This window comes from Odontesthes bonariensis, chromosome 9, assembly GCF_027942865.1.
Source record: "Odontesthes bonariensis isolate fOdoBon6 chromosome 9, fOdoBon6.hap1, whole genome shotgun sequence".
Classification (NCBI taxonomy): domain Eukaryota; kingdom Metazoa; phylum Chordata; class Actinopteri; order Atheriniformes; family Atherinopsidae; genus Odontesthes; species Odontesthes bonariensis.
Window position 1 is genome coordinate 13,276,065 of NC_134514.1, and position 18,921 is coordinate 13,294,985.

At 40.8% G+C, this 18,921-nt stretch overlaps 1 protein-coding gene across 3 annotated transcripts; it reads right to left on the bottom strand.

The window, feature by feature from the left end:
• Positions 1–2,584: 2,584 nt before the first annotated feature.
• Positions 2,585–16,984, bottom strand: hic1 (hypermethylated in cancer 1). 3 transcript variants are annotated; one of them, XM_075473185.1, is made up of 2 exons: positions 16,706–16,984; positions 2,585–11,106 (listed from the first exon to the last, which is right to left on the bottom strand). In XM_075473185.1, the coding sequence occupies exon 2, from the start codon at positions 11,087–11,089 to the stop codon at positions 8,885–8,887; it is 2,205 nt and encodes a 734-aa protein (XP_075329300.1). In that variant the 5' UTR covers positions 11,090–11,106; positions 16,706–16,984; the 3' UTR covers positions 2,585–8,884. The 3 variants fall into 3 exon arrangements, with proteins under 3 accessions (XP_075329300.1, XP_075329298.1, XP_075329299.1); XM_075473183.1 differs by lacking the exon at positions 16,706–16,984 and adding an exon at positions 15,208–15,376; XM_075473184.1 differs by lacking the exon at positions 16,706–16,984 and adding an exon at positions 15,208–15,376 and having other exon boundaries at positions 2,585–11,122.
• Positions 16,985–18,921: the final 1,937 nt, after the last annotated feature.

The window sequence follows — 18,921 nt, forward strand, 5'->3', positions numbered from 1 at the left end:
CATTCGACAGGGAGCAAGCTTGTTGCTGCCTCCCACTGCTCACAATGTCCTGTGGCTCAGCCTTGCTTCTGCTACGTTCTCTACCCGTCCTGTACCAACTTCTCCACAGCTTGCTAGCTTGTCATTCAAACTTGTTCTTCCAGTCCAAGCAAATTAGCTGTACAGCCCATCTTGTAAGCACTAAAGAGTGGTTGGTGTTGGTTCTTCCAAACAGGATTAGTAACCTGTCCATGGTGAACCCCGCATCTCGCCTGATGGCAGTTGGGGTAGGCTCCAGCCCCCACAACACTGAATTGCTTTAAGGCCTTAACATTTAATATGCGAATAACACCAAGATGCTCTTGGGTTTTTTGCAGTTTCTCTGAGCATTGCAGGTCTGAATGATGGACTCCAGATTGTTTGGAAACATCCTTATACCCTTTCCCAGATTAATGGGCAAGATCGTTTGCTTCTCAATGTTGATGTCTCTCCTCTTTGGCAATGTGATCACAATGAATGCTTGAATGCTCCAGACCAGCAAACTGCCAAAACTACTGCTTTTATAGAGGTGCTCACACTTGCTGGTGATGAATTCATCAAGTGCATTTAATTAGCAGCACATGGCTGCTACTTACCCCCTTAATTCCTGTGGAAGCAGTTAGACTGTATTTAGTTTTACCTACACTACTTTTGCATTTTGGCTTTGTTTTCGTTGACAGAATAATGACACATGATGATGTTGTTTTTAATCTGAGCTTGTTATTCCCTGAGTTTACAACTTGATAAGGACCTGATGATTTTTCATCATGAACTGAAAGACGCTGTACTTTGTTTTTCACATGAATAAACTTGTTTGGTGAGTACTATAGTTCCTTTCTTTGGCATGTAATCATCCAGATGAAAGATAAAATAGTAGTTGTAATTATATAATTGTAAAATGTAGGCTCAGAGTATAAACAGCTGTGCAGTGGGGTTTTTTTGGGCTTTGATAAGCTTTTGAAATACATTAATCTGTTATTCAAACTGGACCTCCTGGATTTTTTTCATGCAATAGAACCTGGAACAACATACTGTTCTGAATGCAGCGCTGCTGTCTGACGGAGCACCCACTTGACCTCATAAAAAGCTGATTTAGATAAACTGAATAAACTGTTGATGTGTTTGAAATCAGTCTGATCATCTGAATACTTGTGCATTCATGTGTATGAGTGTCGCCATGTTAACATTTCTAAGTGATTAATTCAGTGAGTATGATGAGAAACATCCTTATCATCCTGTGTTGTAAAATGCTGGCATTTAGAAGCGGAGAGAGAAAAATGTTCCTGCGCTCCAGGTTTAGGAAGCAGAATTAAGCAAGACGTGTGATGGATCAGTGTCATACTGTTCCTTTTGCTTTCACCTACTGGTGAAACAGCATAGAGCGGACGATGTGTGTCATTACACCTGGTGAATGGGTTCTCTTGGGAAGCACCTCCAGTTCATGAATGTTGATGATTTACAACACCTGAGAGAAGAAATGCTAATTTGTTTAACGTCAAGATGTGATTTGTGGAAAGTTGCTTGATTCATATCAAACATCTGGAAGGCACTATGATTTCTTATGTGCTGGTGATAATAAGGTGGTTTTCACGCAGTGGAAAAGGACCCATGTGTGTGTGTGTATGCGTCTGCCTGGCTAGTTTTGCTCCTGCTGACAGAGTAATGGATCTGTTCATTGTTGCATGTGGACTGTGTGTGATGTATGAGATTCATTTGAAATTCTCTGTCCTAAATGAGGCACTCACATGTCTCCATATGGAAGATTATAAACTTGGAGGCCAGTGGATTGTAGGAAAATGAACTTAAGTTACTCATTCTTGTGGTTATAATCGCTATCAAATGGTATTTCATTGTGGTTTATTTGTCCCACATTTTTATTTTAATGAAAGCCCATTTCATGCACAATAAATATACCAAAGGCACAAGTGGTTGCATTGGTCTACTACTTACACAGATTTTTAAATCATTGTAAATCAAGGCTGATTAAGTCCAAGAAAATGTCATTTTAGTTCATCTAAAATCATTATTTCTGCAACTGTGCTTTATTATTTTTTACAAAACACTCTCAATGAATAAAATAATTTGACACCTTTACACATGAATCTATTATGCAATTTGTTTTATTGCCAAGTTGATTTTGGGTATAGTAGCAAACAAAGAAAACCACAACATTTTTCACATTGGCTTTTAAGAAAAATAAAAGCCTTATCAACAAGATTTTATCAATACACCATCATTAAATGAATTTATTATAATAAACTGAAATTTACAAAAAAAAAAACTATAAAACATTTTGACATGCAATAAATACATTCATTTCACTAAAGCAAAGGAAGATCAATATTGACACTGAAATGCAAAAAGAAATTGAAAAATAAAATACTGTTTGGTTTAAAGTATTGTTTTTAATAGTCTTTATGGTATATACTGTTGTAAGACCACAAAAGAGAAAACACTTGAATCAACTGATGTTTCATAAATGTCGTCTTAATGCCGGCGGCTGAAATAAAATCCTGTCTATGATCCTGAAAAATCCCATTTCTGTTGTAAATTTGTGATGCACGTATTGTTTTTTTGTTTGTTTGTTTGTTTTTCATTTACCTGCAGCTACAACATTCTGTGTGGAAGTTTTTGTTATTGTCGAACTTTCTTGTCCCTGAAACCACAGTCGTCTACAAGCACCTCGAAAGTGATCTTCATCAGATTGTAATCTACCATAACAACACAGAAACCTTTTTCCAAAACCATAGTATATGTTTTGTGTGTATGTGTATGTAAGGACCCTGAGGCTCTGTAAAATTTTGGCACAGGTTGCAGTGTTTGTCGAGTGGAAGCCGTCAGTGGAATCGCCTTTTCTTTAAAAATGGCTTTTTCTACAAGAAGCGACACTCCAAACGGAGCAGGGCAACCTAATTAAATCTGACCTAATCTGGACCAGCAGTCTGCCATACAGCTGTGTGTGCCTGTGTGTGTGTGTGTGTTCGAACTCCTCCAAATTCCTGCTTGTTTTCCCTTTGCTCTTTGTTTGTCTTTGTATGTAAACCTCTAGAGCTGAAGTTGTACACTGTAAATTAAAAGATTCAAGCCAATGTCCACTCGGTCTGTTTTATAAGTGCTCAAGGTAGAGACAGAAACAGAGATCCAAACTAAACAGTTGCATGCCACAAAAAAAGCTGAAACCCCATCACTATTCAACTACAAAGAGCCTACTGTGGGCTGTGGGCTGATTAGATAATTGTGAAAGCGCATGTCATCTTAGAGGCCACGGTGATACAAACAATCGTTTTGAAAAATCTGACAATTGCTTGCAGCAACCAACAATGAGAAGGCAAAAAGTATTTCTTCACTAGATTTACCCATAGAGGGAATTTAAACAGTAAACTCACAAGACAGGCGTGGAAAAAAAGATGTGAACAGACACACAACGCAGCCAGTTTTCCTTTGTTATTTACAGACGGTTATGACTATCGAGCACAAGCTATTTTTCTCTCTGTTTCTGGTTCTTTTCCTCTCAACCCTTTCTCCTTTACTTGTTCTCTCCATCTCAGCGCATGACTTGGCTGGTGCAGCTGAGGCCCAACTCAATTGTGCAATTTCATACATGTTTACTTTACTGGCATCTTTCTGAGCATATTTTCCCCTGAACATTTCCTCTCACATTATTCTGCATTTCCTCTACAACAATATGCTGTCTTTAATCTCCCCTTTGTAAGCCGTTCCTTGGCCTAAAGATCAAAATACAACAATGATGCAAGATTTTTTTTTTTCTTGTTTCTTTTTCTTTTTTTCAAATCTGGCCCATCATCTACTGTTTTTTAAAACATGCCACAAAGTTCAGTTTAGAAATTGATCGAAGAAAAAAAAAAGTAGCTCTTAACATAAACATTTAGACAACTGTCTTCTTCAGCCTGAAAAACAGCTGGAAGTAAGTGGATCATGGGGAAGGAGGGAGGCAGCGGGTGCTGGTGGGTCAGCGGTTTGTGTTAAGTGTAAGAAAAGAGAAGACACGGAGAGAAGTGAGGAGGGAGGCTGTTCTTTGAGGGTAAAAGGGCGACATGGCCGAGCTCTGCATCGGAGAGAGGAAGAGGAGGCTAAGGAAGCAAAGTGGGAGAGGGGAGGCAGTTGTGGGACTTTTGGGGGATTATAAGAGCAATAAAAGAAGGAAAAAAAAAGAAAAAAATCGCAATACAATGATTTTTCCAGAAAAGTGCAGTTCAGAGAACTAAATCTAAAGCAGCTGCTTGTAATAAAGACTCTTGAAAGTGTTAAATGTCTCCCTTGTACTTCACGTTGCTGAACGGTGAGACAGGCATGACATGTAGACGGACAGGTGCATAAAGTGAACACTTCGGATAATCTTACATACAAGTACAATCATACAAATTATTGCAGTATAATTTACTAAAGAAGGCACATTTATATTGGTCGAGTCAGTTTTTGTTTAAAAATCCAAAGAAGACTTGATTATTGATATGATTTGTCTGTTTTTTACATTTAAACACGAGTTCTATCAAAAATAAATATTTACACTGGGCAATAGTGACTTTTTTGCTCTGTGTTCTTGTGATTAGTCACAAAGATAATGAGTTTCATAACAAGGCAGAGTTGGTCAGAGGCTTAGCTCAACATTGTAACTTGTTAAAGCCACAAAAATAGTGGTTTAGTTTTGCCTTGAGCGAGTGTGATGTCTGCTAAGTGCTTCAGTATTTCTGGCACAAGTTGTAAAATACAATTAAAGTCAAACAGTGGTATGATCGCAGGACTACTCAGCCAGTCAAAGTCCCATCGGTGACCTTTCCCCGCTGCTGCCGGTTGAAAGCTTAAAGGGATGCTTTGAATTCTTTAACATTAAACCTAAACCCTTTTTTTGGTCTACACAGTGCCGCTGGAGCTCATTCAGACCTGTTTTACTTTTGTACTGTTCATGTTATAAAATTTACAGACCTGACGTGCTTTCCACAACAACATTAGAGAGGAACAAAGGGGTTTTAAAAAAAGAATGAAACAAATAAAGATGAACCCACATCTCATCGTTTATGCTCTTGCAATCATTTATGCCAGCCATTAATTTTTATGATACTATTTGTTGTGACTAGTCTTTTTTAATGGCCTTATCACATTACTTTCAAAACATCTCATCTAAACCACTCTGGTGGCACTGAGAGGGTTTTCTGGGTTGGTTCATCATGTAAATAACATTAACAAAGGCTTATGGTGTGAAACCCCAAAGGGCTACATCAGTAAATTGAAACGAGAGTCCTCTAATTTTACTGAGTGAAACAACAACAGAGCAAAGAAATACTGGTTTTTTTTGGGGTTTTTTTTTAAGATGTACATGATATTTTCTATATTAATAGAATGGGGGGGTCAAATCGCATCAAAATATTTGAAAGGCTCCCCATTCAACCTTGAAAGCTCACAGTGTCATATCAGCATGACACTGAGCAGAGGTTTATTCTCAAAGAGCAATAAGGGGAAGGAAAAGAGAAGATACAGTCTACTTGTTTTTTTTTAATAGTGAGTTTCAGAAGTATGAACAAGCTTTCATACTGAGACAATGGCTCGCGTCCACCCTGCTGGGCTCTCCCTGCTCCTCTCCCTCCCCAATCTCCGTCTCTCTATCTGCCTCTGAGCAGAAACACACGGTACATCCTGCTCAGCACAACACACCAGCCAAAAGTTCACTTCCTGCTCCTCAGCTCTTCTCCTTCACACCAAACCTATTCCCAGGACATGCATTAACAGCCCCTCATAGACTCAAATAGCATGGTGACAAACAAACAGACAAGCAAATGCTTCCCCTCTCTATAGATACCAAACCCTTCCCCGTACTGATGTACATATTAATGCAATTAAGCTCATTTCAAATGTTGCACATCCTACAGAAATGTTAAAGCACTATCTTACGTTTCCCTCTTGCACAGATTTGATGTGACATAGGAAACATTTTGTGTTATTTTACTGGTGCTGGCAAGGAATGGGCAGGTCCAATGAACTTGGATTTGAACTTGCATGTGAACATGAATGGGAGAGAAATTCCCACATCTCTGCCTGTTCCTACAATTTTATCACACAAGCACTTGTTTATGGACCAAGTTCATACCACCAGTGTTTCATTTAAGCTTTTTTTTTTTTTAAACCCTTTTTTTTGTCACAGAGCTAAACAACAGAGTCCCCAAACTTGGAGCACCAACCAAAGCAAGCCGTCTTCCTGTGAGCTTGTGTGCTTGAACGACGTCCGTCTGGCTCATGTCAAGAGATCACTAACTTCTGGAGAAAAGAGGCCAAACAATAGGCTTGCTTTTTAAGCTACTGCTTGCCTGCTTAAGGAAGTGCTGATGATGCATCATGTCCTATGTGCATGGACGTATTTCAAAACACAACACTTGTTTTTCTGGTTATTACTGTATGTGTGTCTGAAACCAAAGACCATTGCCATTTTACTTACTAAATTCTGGTTCAAAAGTTACGAAGTTACCACCAAAATGACTTAGCCTTATGTTAAAATGATGGAAGTGGTCAGACTGACATAAGCCTCTCTGAGGACACAATAAAAATGTATACCACTTAATTCAAATAAAAATGTTAATATCACATATTTTCTGTCCACCATAAAACTGTAAAAAGTAATGTTTAAACAGAGGAAAAAAACACAGGTTTAACACGGGGCAACTGCCCCATTAACAAGAGATTAAAAAGAAAAAAAAGTGTGTATGTGAGTGTGTGCGTGTCTGTGTGTTGATATATTTGAGCTAAGGTTTACAAAAGCTTAGCTTCCCCATGCTGGGTTCAGTCCTGAGGTAAGCACCAGTTTCACGTGCGCTGCTTTCAGTTCAGATTTAAAGAAACAAAGAAAAGAAAGTGACAAGAAACAACATGTTTGATATGATCATATGCTACAAAAAGAAAGCCCTTAAAGTCAGGCACATTGTTTGTTTGTTGTTTGTTTTTAAGCCTTTCAGATTCACTACGTCTATCACAGTGTATTTATGGCTTTTGTCTTCACATTCACCCTCTGAGGTTGGCATTGGCACTATAGTGGTCAAAGTTTTCTAATCTAAATATAGGACTAGTAAATATGGAAAAGGGGAAAAAAAAAAGAAAAAAAAAAAAAAAGGAAAGGCCAACACGTTCTTTGGAATAAAGATTTACAGACAAAAAAATGTGCCTTCAACCTTTAAGTGCTCTTTTGTTTTCTAATTGGAGGAACTGCAGGTCAGTCAGCCCCGAAAATGATAATTTCTCTGTTTCCGCATTTGATACCAGCAAGGAATGGGGGTGGGGGGCGAGGCCAGTACACATTTGCTTGGCTTGGAAATAATGTTTATAAGAGGATCAGAGGAGTGGGATGGCAGGCATGAAATGGGACATCATGCCGGCGAGCAGTGCGAATTGTCCAGGAGAAAGTGAGATTTCACAGGGATTACCGAAGCACAGCAGCTGGGGAGTGCTGTTCACCCGCCGGCTTCTGGGGAAGGCCCACAAACTTCTACTTCTGTTCATATCACTGACAGATTAGCAGTGTGGAGTGTGTGGAGCGAACATCCTGCAAGTCTGTGCAGTGCTTCAAAGGCAAAGGGCTGAATACAGCACTCACTTTGGCCTACCAACAGTAGCTGGGCTCACAAACAACAGACCAGAAAAGAGGAAGGTCAAATGAGAAGTTGGACTGTGGAGTGTCCAACAGGGCCTCTAACCACTGCCACTCCACAATTAATCATTGCACTGCTATTAATGGAGTTTACAGTAAATGACAGACTTCTGTGTCATTAGCTCCCTCTCCGCCTTTCTGTTCAGCGGTGTCCATAACTGTAAATATAACAAAATGTCAGAAAACAGTCACGCTTCATCTGAACCATGAGTCGGAGCTGCACTCATCATGAACAGGGATTAGTGTGTCATGAGTTGGGTATGTGCAATCGTGTCCCACTTATGAGATCACAGGGCTGTGTTCGCTGCATCTCAATAACAAATGAAAGCTGAGAGATGTTTGTCACACTCCGAAGGAAGTTTCAGCTCAAGAATGGTTGCAAGCTGAGCGTAAAGCTGCTTAAGCTACCATTACTGTCACACAGTATGAGCCTTTATCCGCACACATAAGTGGGGAAGTGGGGCACTATAAAAAAATGTGGGCAAAATAAAGCACAAGACACTAAATACTGGGACAATTGCTGCTATCATTCAGTCATTTCACATGATGGGGAAAAAGCCAGAGAGCAACATACATAAACTGTCCAGTACCCCAAAAATATAAAATTCAAATGAAATTATGGATAAAAAAGAAAACAGAAAATATATACTCCCATTACTTTAAAGTCCAGGTGAGTTGGCTTATTCATATGCTGAAAGTTCTGCTCAGGTCTGGACAACCTCAAATATTGTCCTTATGTTCTTTTTTTTCCTTTTTTTTTGTTGCTTTTTTTGTACAAAGATGAATAGTACACAGGTTTAGGGACAGATTGCAAAATGTTCTTGCAATGTGTTTTCTTTGGATTTCGTCATAATACAAAAATAAATAAAACAATTTCATTTTGGTTTTCAAATTGTCTTTTTGGCTCAATGACTGGAATTAAAATAATTGTTTTTTTTCCATACACTGTACATAAATACTGTAGGTCTTTAAATCAGTGTCTCTTGGTCACGTAAAAGCACAAAGCTCCTTTACAAAGGAGGACTTAAAGATACATTAGATGCATGAAAGGCACTTAAAGTCATACATTTTGGTGTGCATTAGCAGACCAGTTCCACTTGGCCTCGGTCTGAGGTGCAGAGGAGATACTGGGTTGAGGTGAATGGCTTTAGAATACTGCAAATTGTGTGTGCACACAGACCTATTGATGATTGCCATTTATACATGTCATATGTCTTAGCTGGGTGAGTAGCGGTCAATAGTGCGAGCTTCAGAGAGAGGCTGTGGAGGAGGGTGCAGTGGTTGGCCTAGGACATCCATCTTGTCATGGGTGAGGCCAAGGTGCTCCGAGGCCAGTTTTGAAAGTGGGTAGAGGCTCTCCATGACTTTGGCATCAGCCACTAGTTGCTGCTGCGCTTGGATGAGAAGCTCATTGGCCTTCTCCTGCTTCAACCCCAGGTGCTCCGCTGCATATTTACTCAGGGGATAGATCCCCTCTGCAAAGTCCAGCTTGAGTTTCCCATCTGTGATCAGGCCCCCGGCGGTCCCTCCGCCGCTGTGCATCTTCATGTGACTGATGAGGTTGCGCTGCTGGGCAAACTTTCCCCCACACACCTGACATTCGTAGGGCTTTTCTCCAGAGTGAATGCGCATGTGCTCAGTGAGGCGGTACTGGCGTGTGAAGCGCATGCCACAGGAGTCGCAAGCAAAAGGTTTAAGGCCCAGGTGGCTCCGCATGTGGCGCGTCATGGTACCACGCTGTGTGAACTTCTTGCCACAAATGCTGCAGGGGTAAGGCCGCGTCAGCCAGTGGGTCTTCTCATGCTGGCGCAGAGTGGCTGGATCTTTGTAGGACTTATCACAGCTGGAACAGCGGTATGGACGAATCATCTCCCCAATGGCTCCTGAACTCAGTCCATGGTTGGACTTCGTCTCCAGGTGGGATAGACTGTTAAGACTGTTGCTACTGTTGAGGCTCCCATAACCATTTGTGTTACTGCTCATGTTTTTGGTGCTGCTGTTATTGCTGTTTCCCATCTCTCCACCAGAATTGCTGTATAGCTCTTCTTCTGTGTGTGTCTCCACATGCGCATTGAGCTGCTCTGAGCTTGGGAAGCCTTTGTCACAGGGAATGCAGACATACAGATTGTCCCCGAAACTCTCCGGCTCATACGGCATGTGGAACCTCCCCATCGCTCCAGTGGGGGACGGACGGCCCTCACTACTGCCTGTTTCCTCTGTGCCTGAGCCGCTCTTGTCATCTGCTCCTTCACTCTCCTCCCCCGGCTTGTGATGGTTATGATGCTGATCTCCATTTTCACCTCCTTCCTCTTCATCCTCATCCTCATCTTCATCTTCAGCTGTAAATGACATTGGCTCATGTTTCACCCAGCGGTAGATGTTGCCCATTTCTCTGCCTGCCTCTACACCTTCTGTGGGGGTATCAGGGCTGGGGGTGCATGGGAAGCGGTCTGTTGCCTGGGAACCTGACCGATGCAGGTGAGGGAGGTGGGGGCCTAAAGGCTGGTTAAGATGGGGGAAAGATGAAGGAGAGAGGGAGCCTGCCTGGTCTGTAGACTCCATTTTTTCAGATGGAAAGGCTCTTCCATTTGCACCCTGCATGGGACTGGCACGTCCGCTCAGTGTCCCATCTCGCTCCTCATCATTGTGACTGTTTACCAGATGGGTTTGAGAGGATGTGAGCTGAGAATGGGAGCCTGGGCTTTTCTTAGAAAGATCAAGGCCAAAGCTGGGGGAGCAGTTTCTCTCAGGGTGGCCTGAGCGCCCCAGCTGGGCTGGAAGAGCGGCTTGCAGGGCTGGGAACACCTGAGAGCTCTGGTTGGATGTGGGCGCATACAGCTCCCCAGTATGAATGGTTAGTCGGTGGGGAACAAGCTCATCTAGTGATGGTGCCCTCGGTGCATTCAGAATTCCTCCTGGAGGACAGGGCTGAATTACAGGAGTAGAAACCCTATACCTGCCACCAGTCCCTAAACCCATGCTGCTGGGACCCATCTTTGAGTAGGGTAAAAATGCAGGACCTGGACGAGGAGGGTACTTTCCATTTCTTCTCAGCTTCTTTTTGCACAAAGCCACTAAATCAAGTAGCTGAAGGTAGCTGGCTGCTGCCAATACAGCCCCTAAATTGGGTTCAGTGGGAGAGGTGGGGTCTCCCTCACTAAGGCGCCCTGTGTAGATATAGTCCAGAATGACCCTGAACACCCCTGGACTCACCATCTCGTGGTCGAGGTTGATGAGATTGTCATGGACCACCAAAGACTTCAAGTAGAGACTGCTGGCAGCCAGAATGTTCTTGTGAGCTCTGAAGAGGGCGTTCTGCACCACAATGATAACATCACACAGGAAGCCCTTGGTGCGCTGGCTGTTGAGCTGTAGGAGGAGATCCCTAGCATGACTTGGAACTTCCATGGCATCCAGCATTGTCTTCAGTCCGCCACCTGCAACAACAGATATCTGTAAAACGTCATGCAGCAGTCAGCATTTTAAGTGAAAATGAATCTATAAGTATTACAATTTTCACATGAAAATATATATCATTTTAAAGGACATTACCATTGGTTGTTGGAGTACTAAAAAAAAAATTATGATTTAGCATATGGAAACGGATTTTGAAAACATCAGAACATTCGAATGCCGATAAAATCATAGATTTAATGTCAGATTTTGTTTTCTTGTTTTCTACTGATTTTTTTAAATAAATTATTTAAATACTTAAAATCATAACAAATGTTTTAAATAATAGACTCCAGATGAAGGAACACAAGTAGTGCAGAGCTAACATGTGGGAAGGGCACAAGAAGGCTAGTCAGTAACTGAACTTTTGCTAAAGGTGAGTGGCTGCGATGGTTTTCTCATTATCAGAAATTCAAGTCTTTGCATTCGGTTCCTCTGCAGTTAGCAAAAAAGAGAGAAAGAGCTCAAGTTATAGGACCACAGCTATATATTTTCTAATTGCTGGCATCCTGCTAAAGTATTCCAGAAGTGCAGTGAGGAGCTTTAAACAAAGTGAGGGATGAATGTTCCACAAGTGTGATGAACCGCAGGTATAAACCTGTGGAGGAAAGACACATCCAAAAAAAGATAGGGCCTCAGCTCAGCTTTCTGTTAAGTCATATAAGGAACACTGAGCGCGTAAGATGTAAATCAGCATTTGATGGTCCAATACTTAACACTGAGATAGGCTCCAGGGAACAAATGTGAGCGCACACGCAGGAATACACACTCAAATATCAACACTAATTGTTCCATCGAGCCTAAAATAAACTACATCAGCTACACGCATGGAACCAATGCATTGTTCAAGCAGTGGCAACTGAGGATAGTTTACTTATAAGATTAAACGCCTCAAACTGTCCCCGAGGGCTTCGTCTCACTGATGGGAAACAAGCAACTAAATAAATATCAGGTCATCTGTCTGATCAGTCTTCCTGACACCAGCTCATACAACTTCTTGTTTATTTCAAAGTATGCGCTCAGTTGAAGAATACGGAAGTATGCATTTTAAAAAAAAAATCCTGATGTGTGAACTGTTAAGAAGCTCAGAAGAGTTGTTCACAAAATCGCTTTCCTTCTCTTGCAGTTCTCCACAACGGAAACTGCTTTCTTCAATTACAATTACAGCTATTTCTGTAAATGCATGTACAGCATTAGGCTTAGAAATAAAATTTCATCACTGATGGAAAACGGAAAGTCACAGTGAAGTCCAGTTATGACGAAAAACTGTGTGTTAGTCATCCATACGTAAGAAAAACACATCTTTAAAATACAAAAAAAAATTTTAAAAGAAGTTTTATTTTATTTTTATGGTAAATTAGAAAAAAAAATGTGCTCTGCATGACTTATTATATTTAGAAATAAAGTTAGAAGGAGGTATAGCAAGTTTAGGTGAGTTCACAGTCACATCATGTCCCTAGTTGTCACCCACATCTCTTTCTACTTCTGTTTTATTTTTCTATCTGTCTTGGATTACTCAGCGGTGATATTTTACTATTAATTACAACGTCTGTCACATTGTGCATGTTAAGAAGTTTGTGTGATAAAACTTTCCACACTTGCAGCACTTCTGTCTCCACTGCGCTCATGCTTGCTGTCACACTGCATGCACAGATACAATCAGTGTACATTCTCGCCTGCATGTTCTCGCCATACAGTTCTATTACATCACAAAGCCAAGAAGAAATGTAACCCTTAAATCCTGATTTATATCTGTGAACCTGAAAATAATCCACAGAGCATCCCGTACATCTGAAATGTAATGCTTACAACAAATTATCTCCGGTAATGTGTTGTGGTAATGACAGTCATGGTGACTGTGGGTTTCCAATCATTGACAGCAAGGAGTACTGCTCTTTAGCTTTTAGAGTCATTTGCATCTTATTTTTTTTTTTAAATATCTCAACTCACTACTTAATATAACCTACTGACAAAAAATTCAACAGCACAGTAAAATGTCTTCTGTGAATCTCTTGATCTGCAGCTCACTGCATCCTGTGAGGAAGCCATCTATGATTGCAATGATATTTTGTCACAGAGCACATCTCAGAGCAGACCTGCGGGCAAATGTTGTAATCCAAAGCCTGCTCTATGGCTTGTTTCGTTGTTTTGTAATGTTACATGTAAATCAAATCATTTTTCAAGCTTGCACACACGGTGTAGTCGCTCGAGAGAAGCTTACTCGACTCCCTCTGGGATGTATGGCTGTTTTCATCTGACAGCCTTCTTTTTAATGACCCGTCAACACTCTGACGATGGCGATGTAGTTTACGGTGATGGTACTCAGTTATTTGGATTAGATTAATATTCATCGTCTCTTAGTTTTGTCTGTTTTGTCATTTTGTGGTTTGGGGTGAAGCAAAAGACTAAATTTCCTACCTCTACATTCAGCCTCAGTCACATAAACACTCCAGACATCTGCTAAAGACGTTGTGTTGACATTTGATTTTCTCGCATTTGATTTTGCTCCCCATACTCATCCAGCCTTGTTTATTTTAGAACCCTTTCGACCATGTTTTAAATCTATAAGGCACTGGTGCAGCACACAACCAGACTAAATCTGCATGTACTATATTAGTTTATAATAGTGCAAAGTTTTACTTCTTATGCGGAAGAACTGCACTGACTGAGTTACAGCATGAAGTTATTTTCTTTTTTTTTAGTCAGATCAGCAAACAACAAGCACAGTCAGTTTCCTGTTTGCTGCACTCGCACATTTAAAAACCATCACATACTTATGAAATCCTGATACATGTCTAAAAGTAACATCTTGATTTCCATGGAAACCAAGTTGAGACATTTTATCTTAAGTGAAAAGCCACATTGCTGTTAGGTCATAAACATATATTTCAGGTAGTTGCGGGGTAGGATTCTTAACTTTGGATAACAATAATTTGACATTGTGCTAATCTTTTCACTTTTAATAATCTAATTCCTGCTCAAAGGCATTGGCAAACGACACACGTTTGTGAACAAATTAAATCCACAGCTTTAACTGCAATAAACTGCGTTTGAATGCGCTCAAGTATATTACAGGGTCACATCTGAAGGGCTTCAAAAGTTACTGTCTAATATCTGCGCTACGGGCTGCGTTTCTCAAGCAAACAGAACTGCTGATTTGGAGTGTCGCCGGGAGGACCCGTCCTCTAATCGGTTTTACTCTGCGCTTCACTTATTGTGCAGTACACCGAATCACGAGTGAGTCCACCTCTCTGAAGTGCTGCGTCTCCATCCTCTACGTACACTTTACTGTCCGATAAAAGAAAAACGCCTCAATTCGCCTCCAGAAACGGGGCCGTTTTCAGCTCACGACACTGAGGTGCAGCGGACAGATGTTGCTCACCAGCTCTTTTCCGTGTCAGACCTGTCACCAGCATAGAGACGCTCCTCTAAAAGCTATTTAAAATATCGGCTTGTACAAACGTCACCAGAAATACATACACTAGAAGTCCCACGTGTCTTTCTTGGCGTTAATTTGGAAAAGACATTATCACTCACTGGGATTGGCCAATTTTACTGACATGATCTTAACAATTTGGCTGTAGTCTTGTGAATTAATTCATCAAGAAACAACGAGCTGAAGCTTAAAGGGGGGGTTCAGTTCTGACTTAAGGACGAGATGTCAAAAAAGCAGAGCCTTGTCTCGACTTCCAAACACTTTAAATGATTTTGTCCGGGTTTGAAAGCATTTAAACTCGGAAATTAATCGGCCTGATTCCGAAGAAAATCCCCAATTAAATATTTATTCTCCACACTAAATCAAATGCCCCAGATGATTGAATGAATGAATAAATAAAAGAAACACACTACATGATTTAGACGACTCAAATTAAATGCGAATTTAAGAATGAGCCCTCTCGTCCACCTCAAAATTACACTAGAACAAAAACTAGGTCAAAGGATGTCAAATTTAGTTCTACTTTATAGTAAATACATTTTCAAAAATTCAATTTCAGTGAGCATACACGCTCTGCAGCTGTATGGATAAAAAATCTAAATGTCCATCTTTCTTTCAACTGTTCTTGTCTTGGCGTCTCGGCTCTTACCTGCATGCCCGATGTCTTCTGCCATCCGATCTAAGTCTCCCTTAATGATCATCTCAGCAGTCTCTGGGAGTCATATCTTACGTTTCAGCGCTCAACTGCCAGCCTCCAAAAAACCATGCCAGTTTTCCGAGCGCGTCTGCCAGCTCTTTTTTTATGATTATTAATTGATATGAATTTCTTCTCGCTCCTTGGGTCCGTCCTCCCACCCACTTTCCTCCCTCTGTCTCTCTAACTGCCCCTCCTCTCCCCTCTTTCTCATCCCCTCCAAAAAAAAGAGAGAGAGAAAAGAAAAGAAAAAAATACGTGCTTAGACCAGCATCATTTTCCTCCTTTTTTTTTTCTTCTCAGGTCTTCCTTTGCTATTTTTGAGTCTGAGCAATAACGCGCACCGAGATGATAATGGAGCCTCTATGTGTCTAAGTGATTTAGCGCCCCGTGTGATGTCAGTCTATAATAGAACTAAAAGGTAAAATCGAGGGCAGGAACTTCAAGTGACCCCGACGTGAACTTCTCAACACATCTTCTTAAAGAGACAGGCAGCAGCTGCCTATATACGTGAATGTTGCACTTTCAGATCAGGTAGCCCAGAAACACCGTGGAGAATTTATGAAATGACTTGCATCGATTGTCAGCAAAAGGCTTCATGTCAAAGCCCTTCCAAGGAATTAGATCCCCCCGTTGAAACAGCTCCAGGTTTGATTACATTTTGTCCATTAACTGACCGTTACATCAAATTGAATCAATTTTGTTTTTCATCTCCGAGAGAGAGATTTATCATCATTTAATAATATTCTAATAAAGCATCTTAAACGGATGAAATGACTGAAACGAAAGTTTGTTTCCCCTCCTCTTCAGACTTCCCCATATGAAGGTTTGCCCTGGGAAAGCTTTAAATAAATATTCAGCAAGGAGTGGAACTAAAAGGAGGCCTGATGAAGCGCTTTCAGATGCTTTAAAAAAGTTCAAACGCCTGCTGTGCTGTAAAACTCGTCGGTCATCACCTGGACTGGAGACCGACAACTGGCTTGAAGAGGACACACGGCCTTCTCTGGCTGCATTAACCTGAAGTAGCTGTCATAATATTCTTATGATCTGGAAAGAGTACGCAGCTGGTTCCATAGTTCAGAGCTCGTTGTGGACATGATCAGTTACCCTAATCAGTTTTATCAATACCTTTTATCAATTAGGACTTTAGGCTTAAAACTGGGTTGTGCTGAAATGCTCTTTTACAAGCCTCCTAATGCCTTGGGTGATTTGTATGATATAAAGACTAATAGAGAGACTGTAAATAAAAACAAAAGTATGAGTCAAAGTCAGATCATATCATACAGTCTTTGTCAGTTCGGACTACATCCATCGACTCAAAACGAAAAGACTTGAGGAGCAGTTGAGTAAACTCATCACTGCAGTCCATTGCAAAGCTCTCATTCTGACACAATGTGCGATTACAGGTCTGACTGGATGCCATCCCTGTCCCTCTGCCGTATCCCCGTCTTACCTCGGACTCATGTCTGGTGCTCTGGCCGCGCGTCCCCACTCCTTTTCGGCATTCCCTCCTCGAGATCTCCGCCGTTGCCTCCGAATCCAGCTCTCTCTCAAGACCTCTCTTCCGCGTAATTTTGCGGTCCTCCCTCTCGCGGCCTCCCCTCTTTCAGCCTCTTCCACGCTCAGAATTTCTCACGTGTTAACAAGACTATCTGACACTTCAGGCTGTGTTGGGGTCCGATCGGACCAAACACGCCGCTGGCTGAGACTCTGCGCGCACAGCGACACCCAATGGCAGCGAGTCCCACAGGCCTTGTCAAAAGGAGGACGTGCCGTGCAACGATATGAAAGCAAATTAAAAGACGTAGGAGAGCCACGGCTTGTGTTACTGAGTCATATATAAAAAAATAAAAAAAACACAAAAACCTATCAGTAACGTGATGTCAGATTATCCAGGAAAACAGTTTTAAACTTTGTCAAAATGACCAAAATACTGTGAATTTAAAAGTTAGTCAAATTAGTCAAAGTGCAACAAAGTTCAGTGATCAAAAGAAAATGTGCTATGAAAGTGGAAGTAAACACATCCCAGGGAGAGTACACAAAAGTCCCCTTCAAGTCACAAAATGAATTTTAAAAAAAAAAGTCTGCAACTTCTAACTCATACAGTAGCCATATCTGTTATTTGAATTGATCTTTAATGTTGTAATTGATTGAGTTGGATAACATTTTTGCAGAGCTGTTATGTCTTTTCTTTCTAAACAACTGACACGAAAACTAATGCTGTCAAATAAATGTGGTAGACTGGAAAACATAAGATCTCCCTCAAACGTATGTGAGTAAATGCCTATAAATCAATGGCCCTCCATGTTATCATTAACAAAAGATGTCCTTTGCCATAATATAGAGCTTTTATCTTTGTTATCCATCACTTTGGTTATGTGCTTCATATTGTTGAAGTCATTCATGAAATATATACAGAAAAATGTGTCTTGCTGGTAATCGGCTTCAGTGCCTCGAAAAAAGCACATTTTCTCTCTGTCTGTACACTGTAGTTAACACGAGTCATTAGCTCTCTATAAACATTAAGTCTAACTCATATTTAATCTGCTACATTTGGATGGATTGTGTTAGTGAGGCCTCACACTCAAGTCTTTCCACAGCAATCCAGAGGTGTTTGAAAGACTGCAGATTGAAATTGATGGAACTAATTATTTGACCATCACTGTGTTGCGCAGACAGCCGATGGGATCCACAGAAACACTCGCCACTCTCAGGTCTATTTGTGTTTGTTTTGATCACAACAGCAGCTGACAATCTCATAAAGCATGCAGAGTCTCTTCCTCTTTAAATTATGCGAGTTCAAGGTGCTGGTGTTTCATTGAAATGATGCGATCCACCCCAAGAGTCTGGTGAAGTCGAGGAAGGTATTGTCTCTCACTTCCATGTTCCCTTGATGAACTGATGATAACCTCGCAGACAGAGGTAGGCAGAGTTGTGTAGGAGAATAGATATCTTCTATCAAGGATGTGAGCCTTTCAATTCATGGTCCAAAAATAGTTTTCACCAGCGGAAACACATAATGATGTATTATACTGCTTGTCAGGTTTTTTTTTACATAGGTGACTTTCTTTTTCTTGTAATTTAGACATATATAACATGGTGTAACTGTGGCTGCCAGTGTTTATTAACCCCCTCAGTTCCACTGTTTTGTGTTATTCTTTTAACTCTATGTATCTAAAATACTTCAATTACACTCAATAATTGCATTCAAATCTAAGGATTATGCCTGTGTAGACATCAGACCTAAAAACATTGTTTTATTGGAATCTTTTTAGGACAACAATCAATCTAATGTGAGTGAAATCTGTGTTTTGTTGTGACGAGCTGTAAACATACTCTTGAACTAGTCTTATACAGGATTACTGTGAAGAATATAGATCTTCCAAGACAATAATCATACTATGAACATTTCACACCAGTGAAATCACAAGTCTACATAGTACAGATTTAAAGCCTTCAATTTGAAGAGAAAAAAAAAGAGAGAATATTATCACATGTGCTGCTTGGAGCACCATAACAGCACATACAGACAATACTCATATTTTTTATTCCTATTTGACAGACCCAGTGATAAGATTTCTGATCGCCAGCCACAGGCAGGGACAAACATGATTAAAGGCAAATAAAATGTTTTTGATATGATTAACAGTGCATGCACCCTGTCTCTTG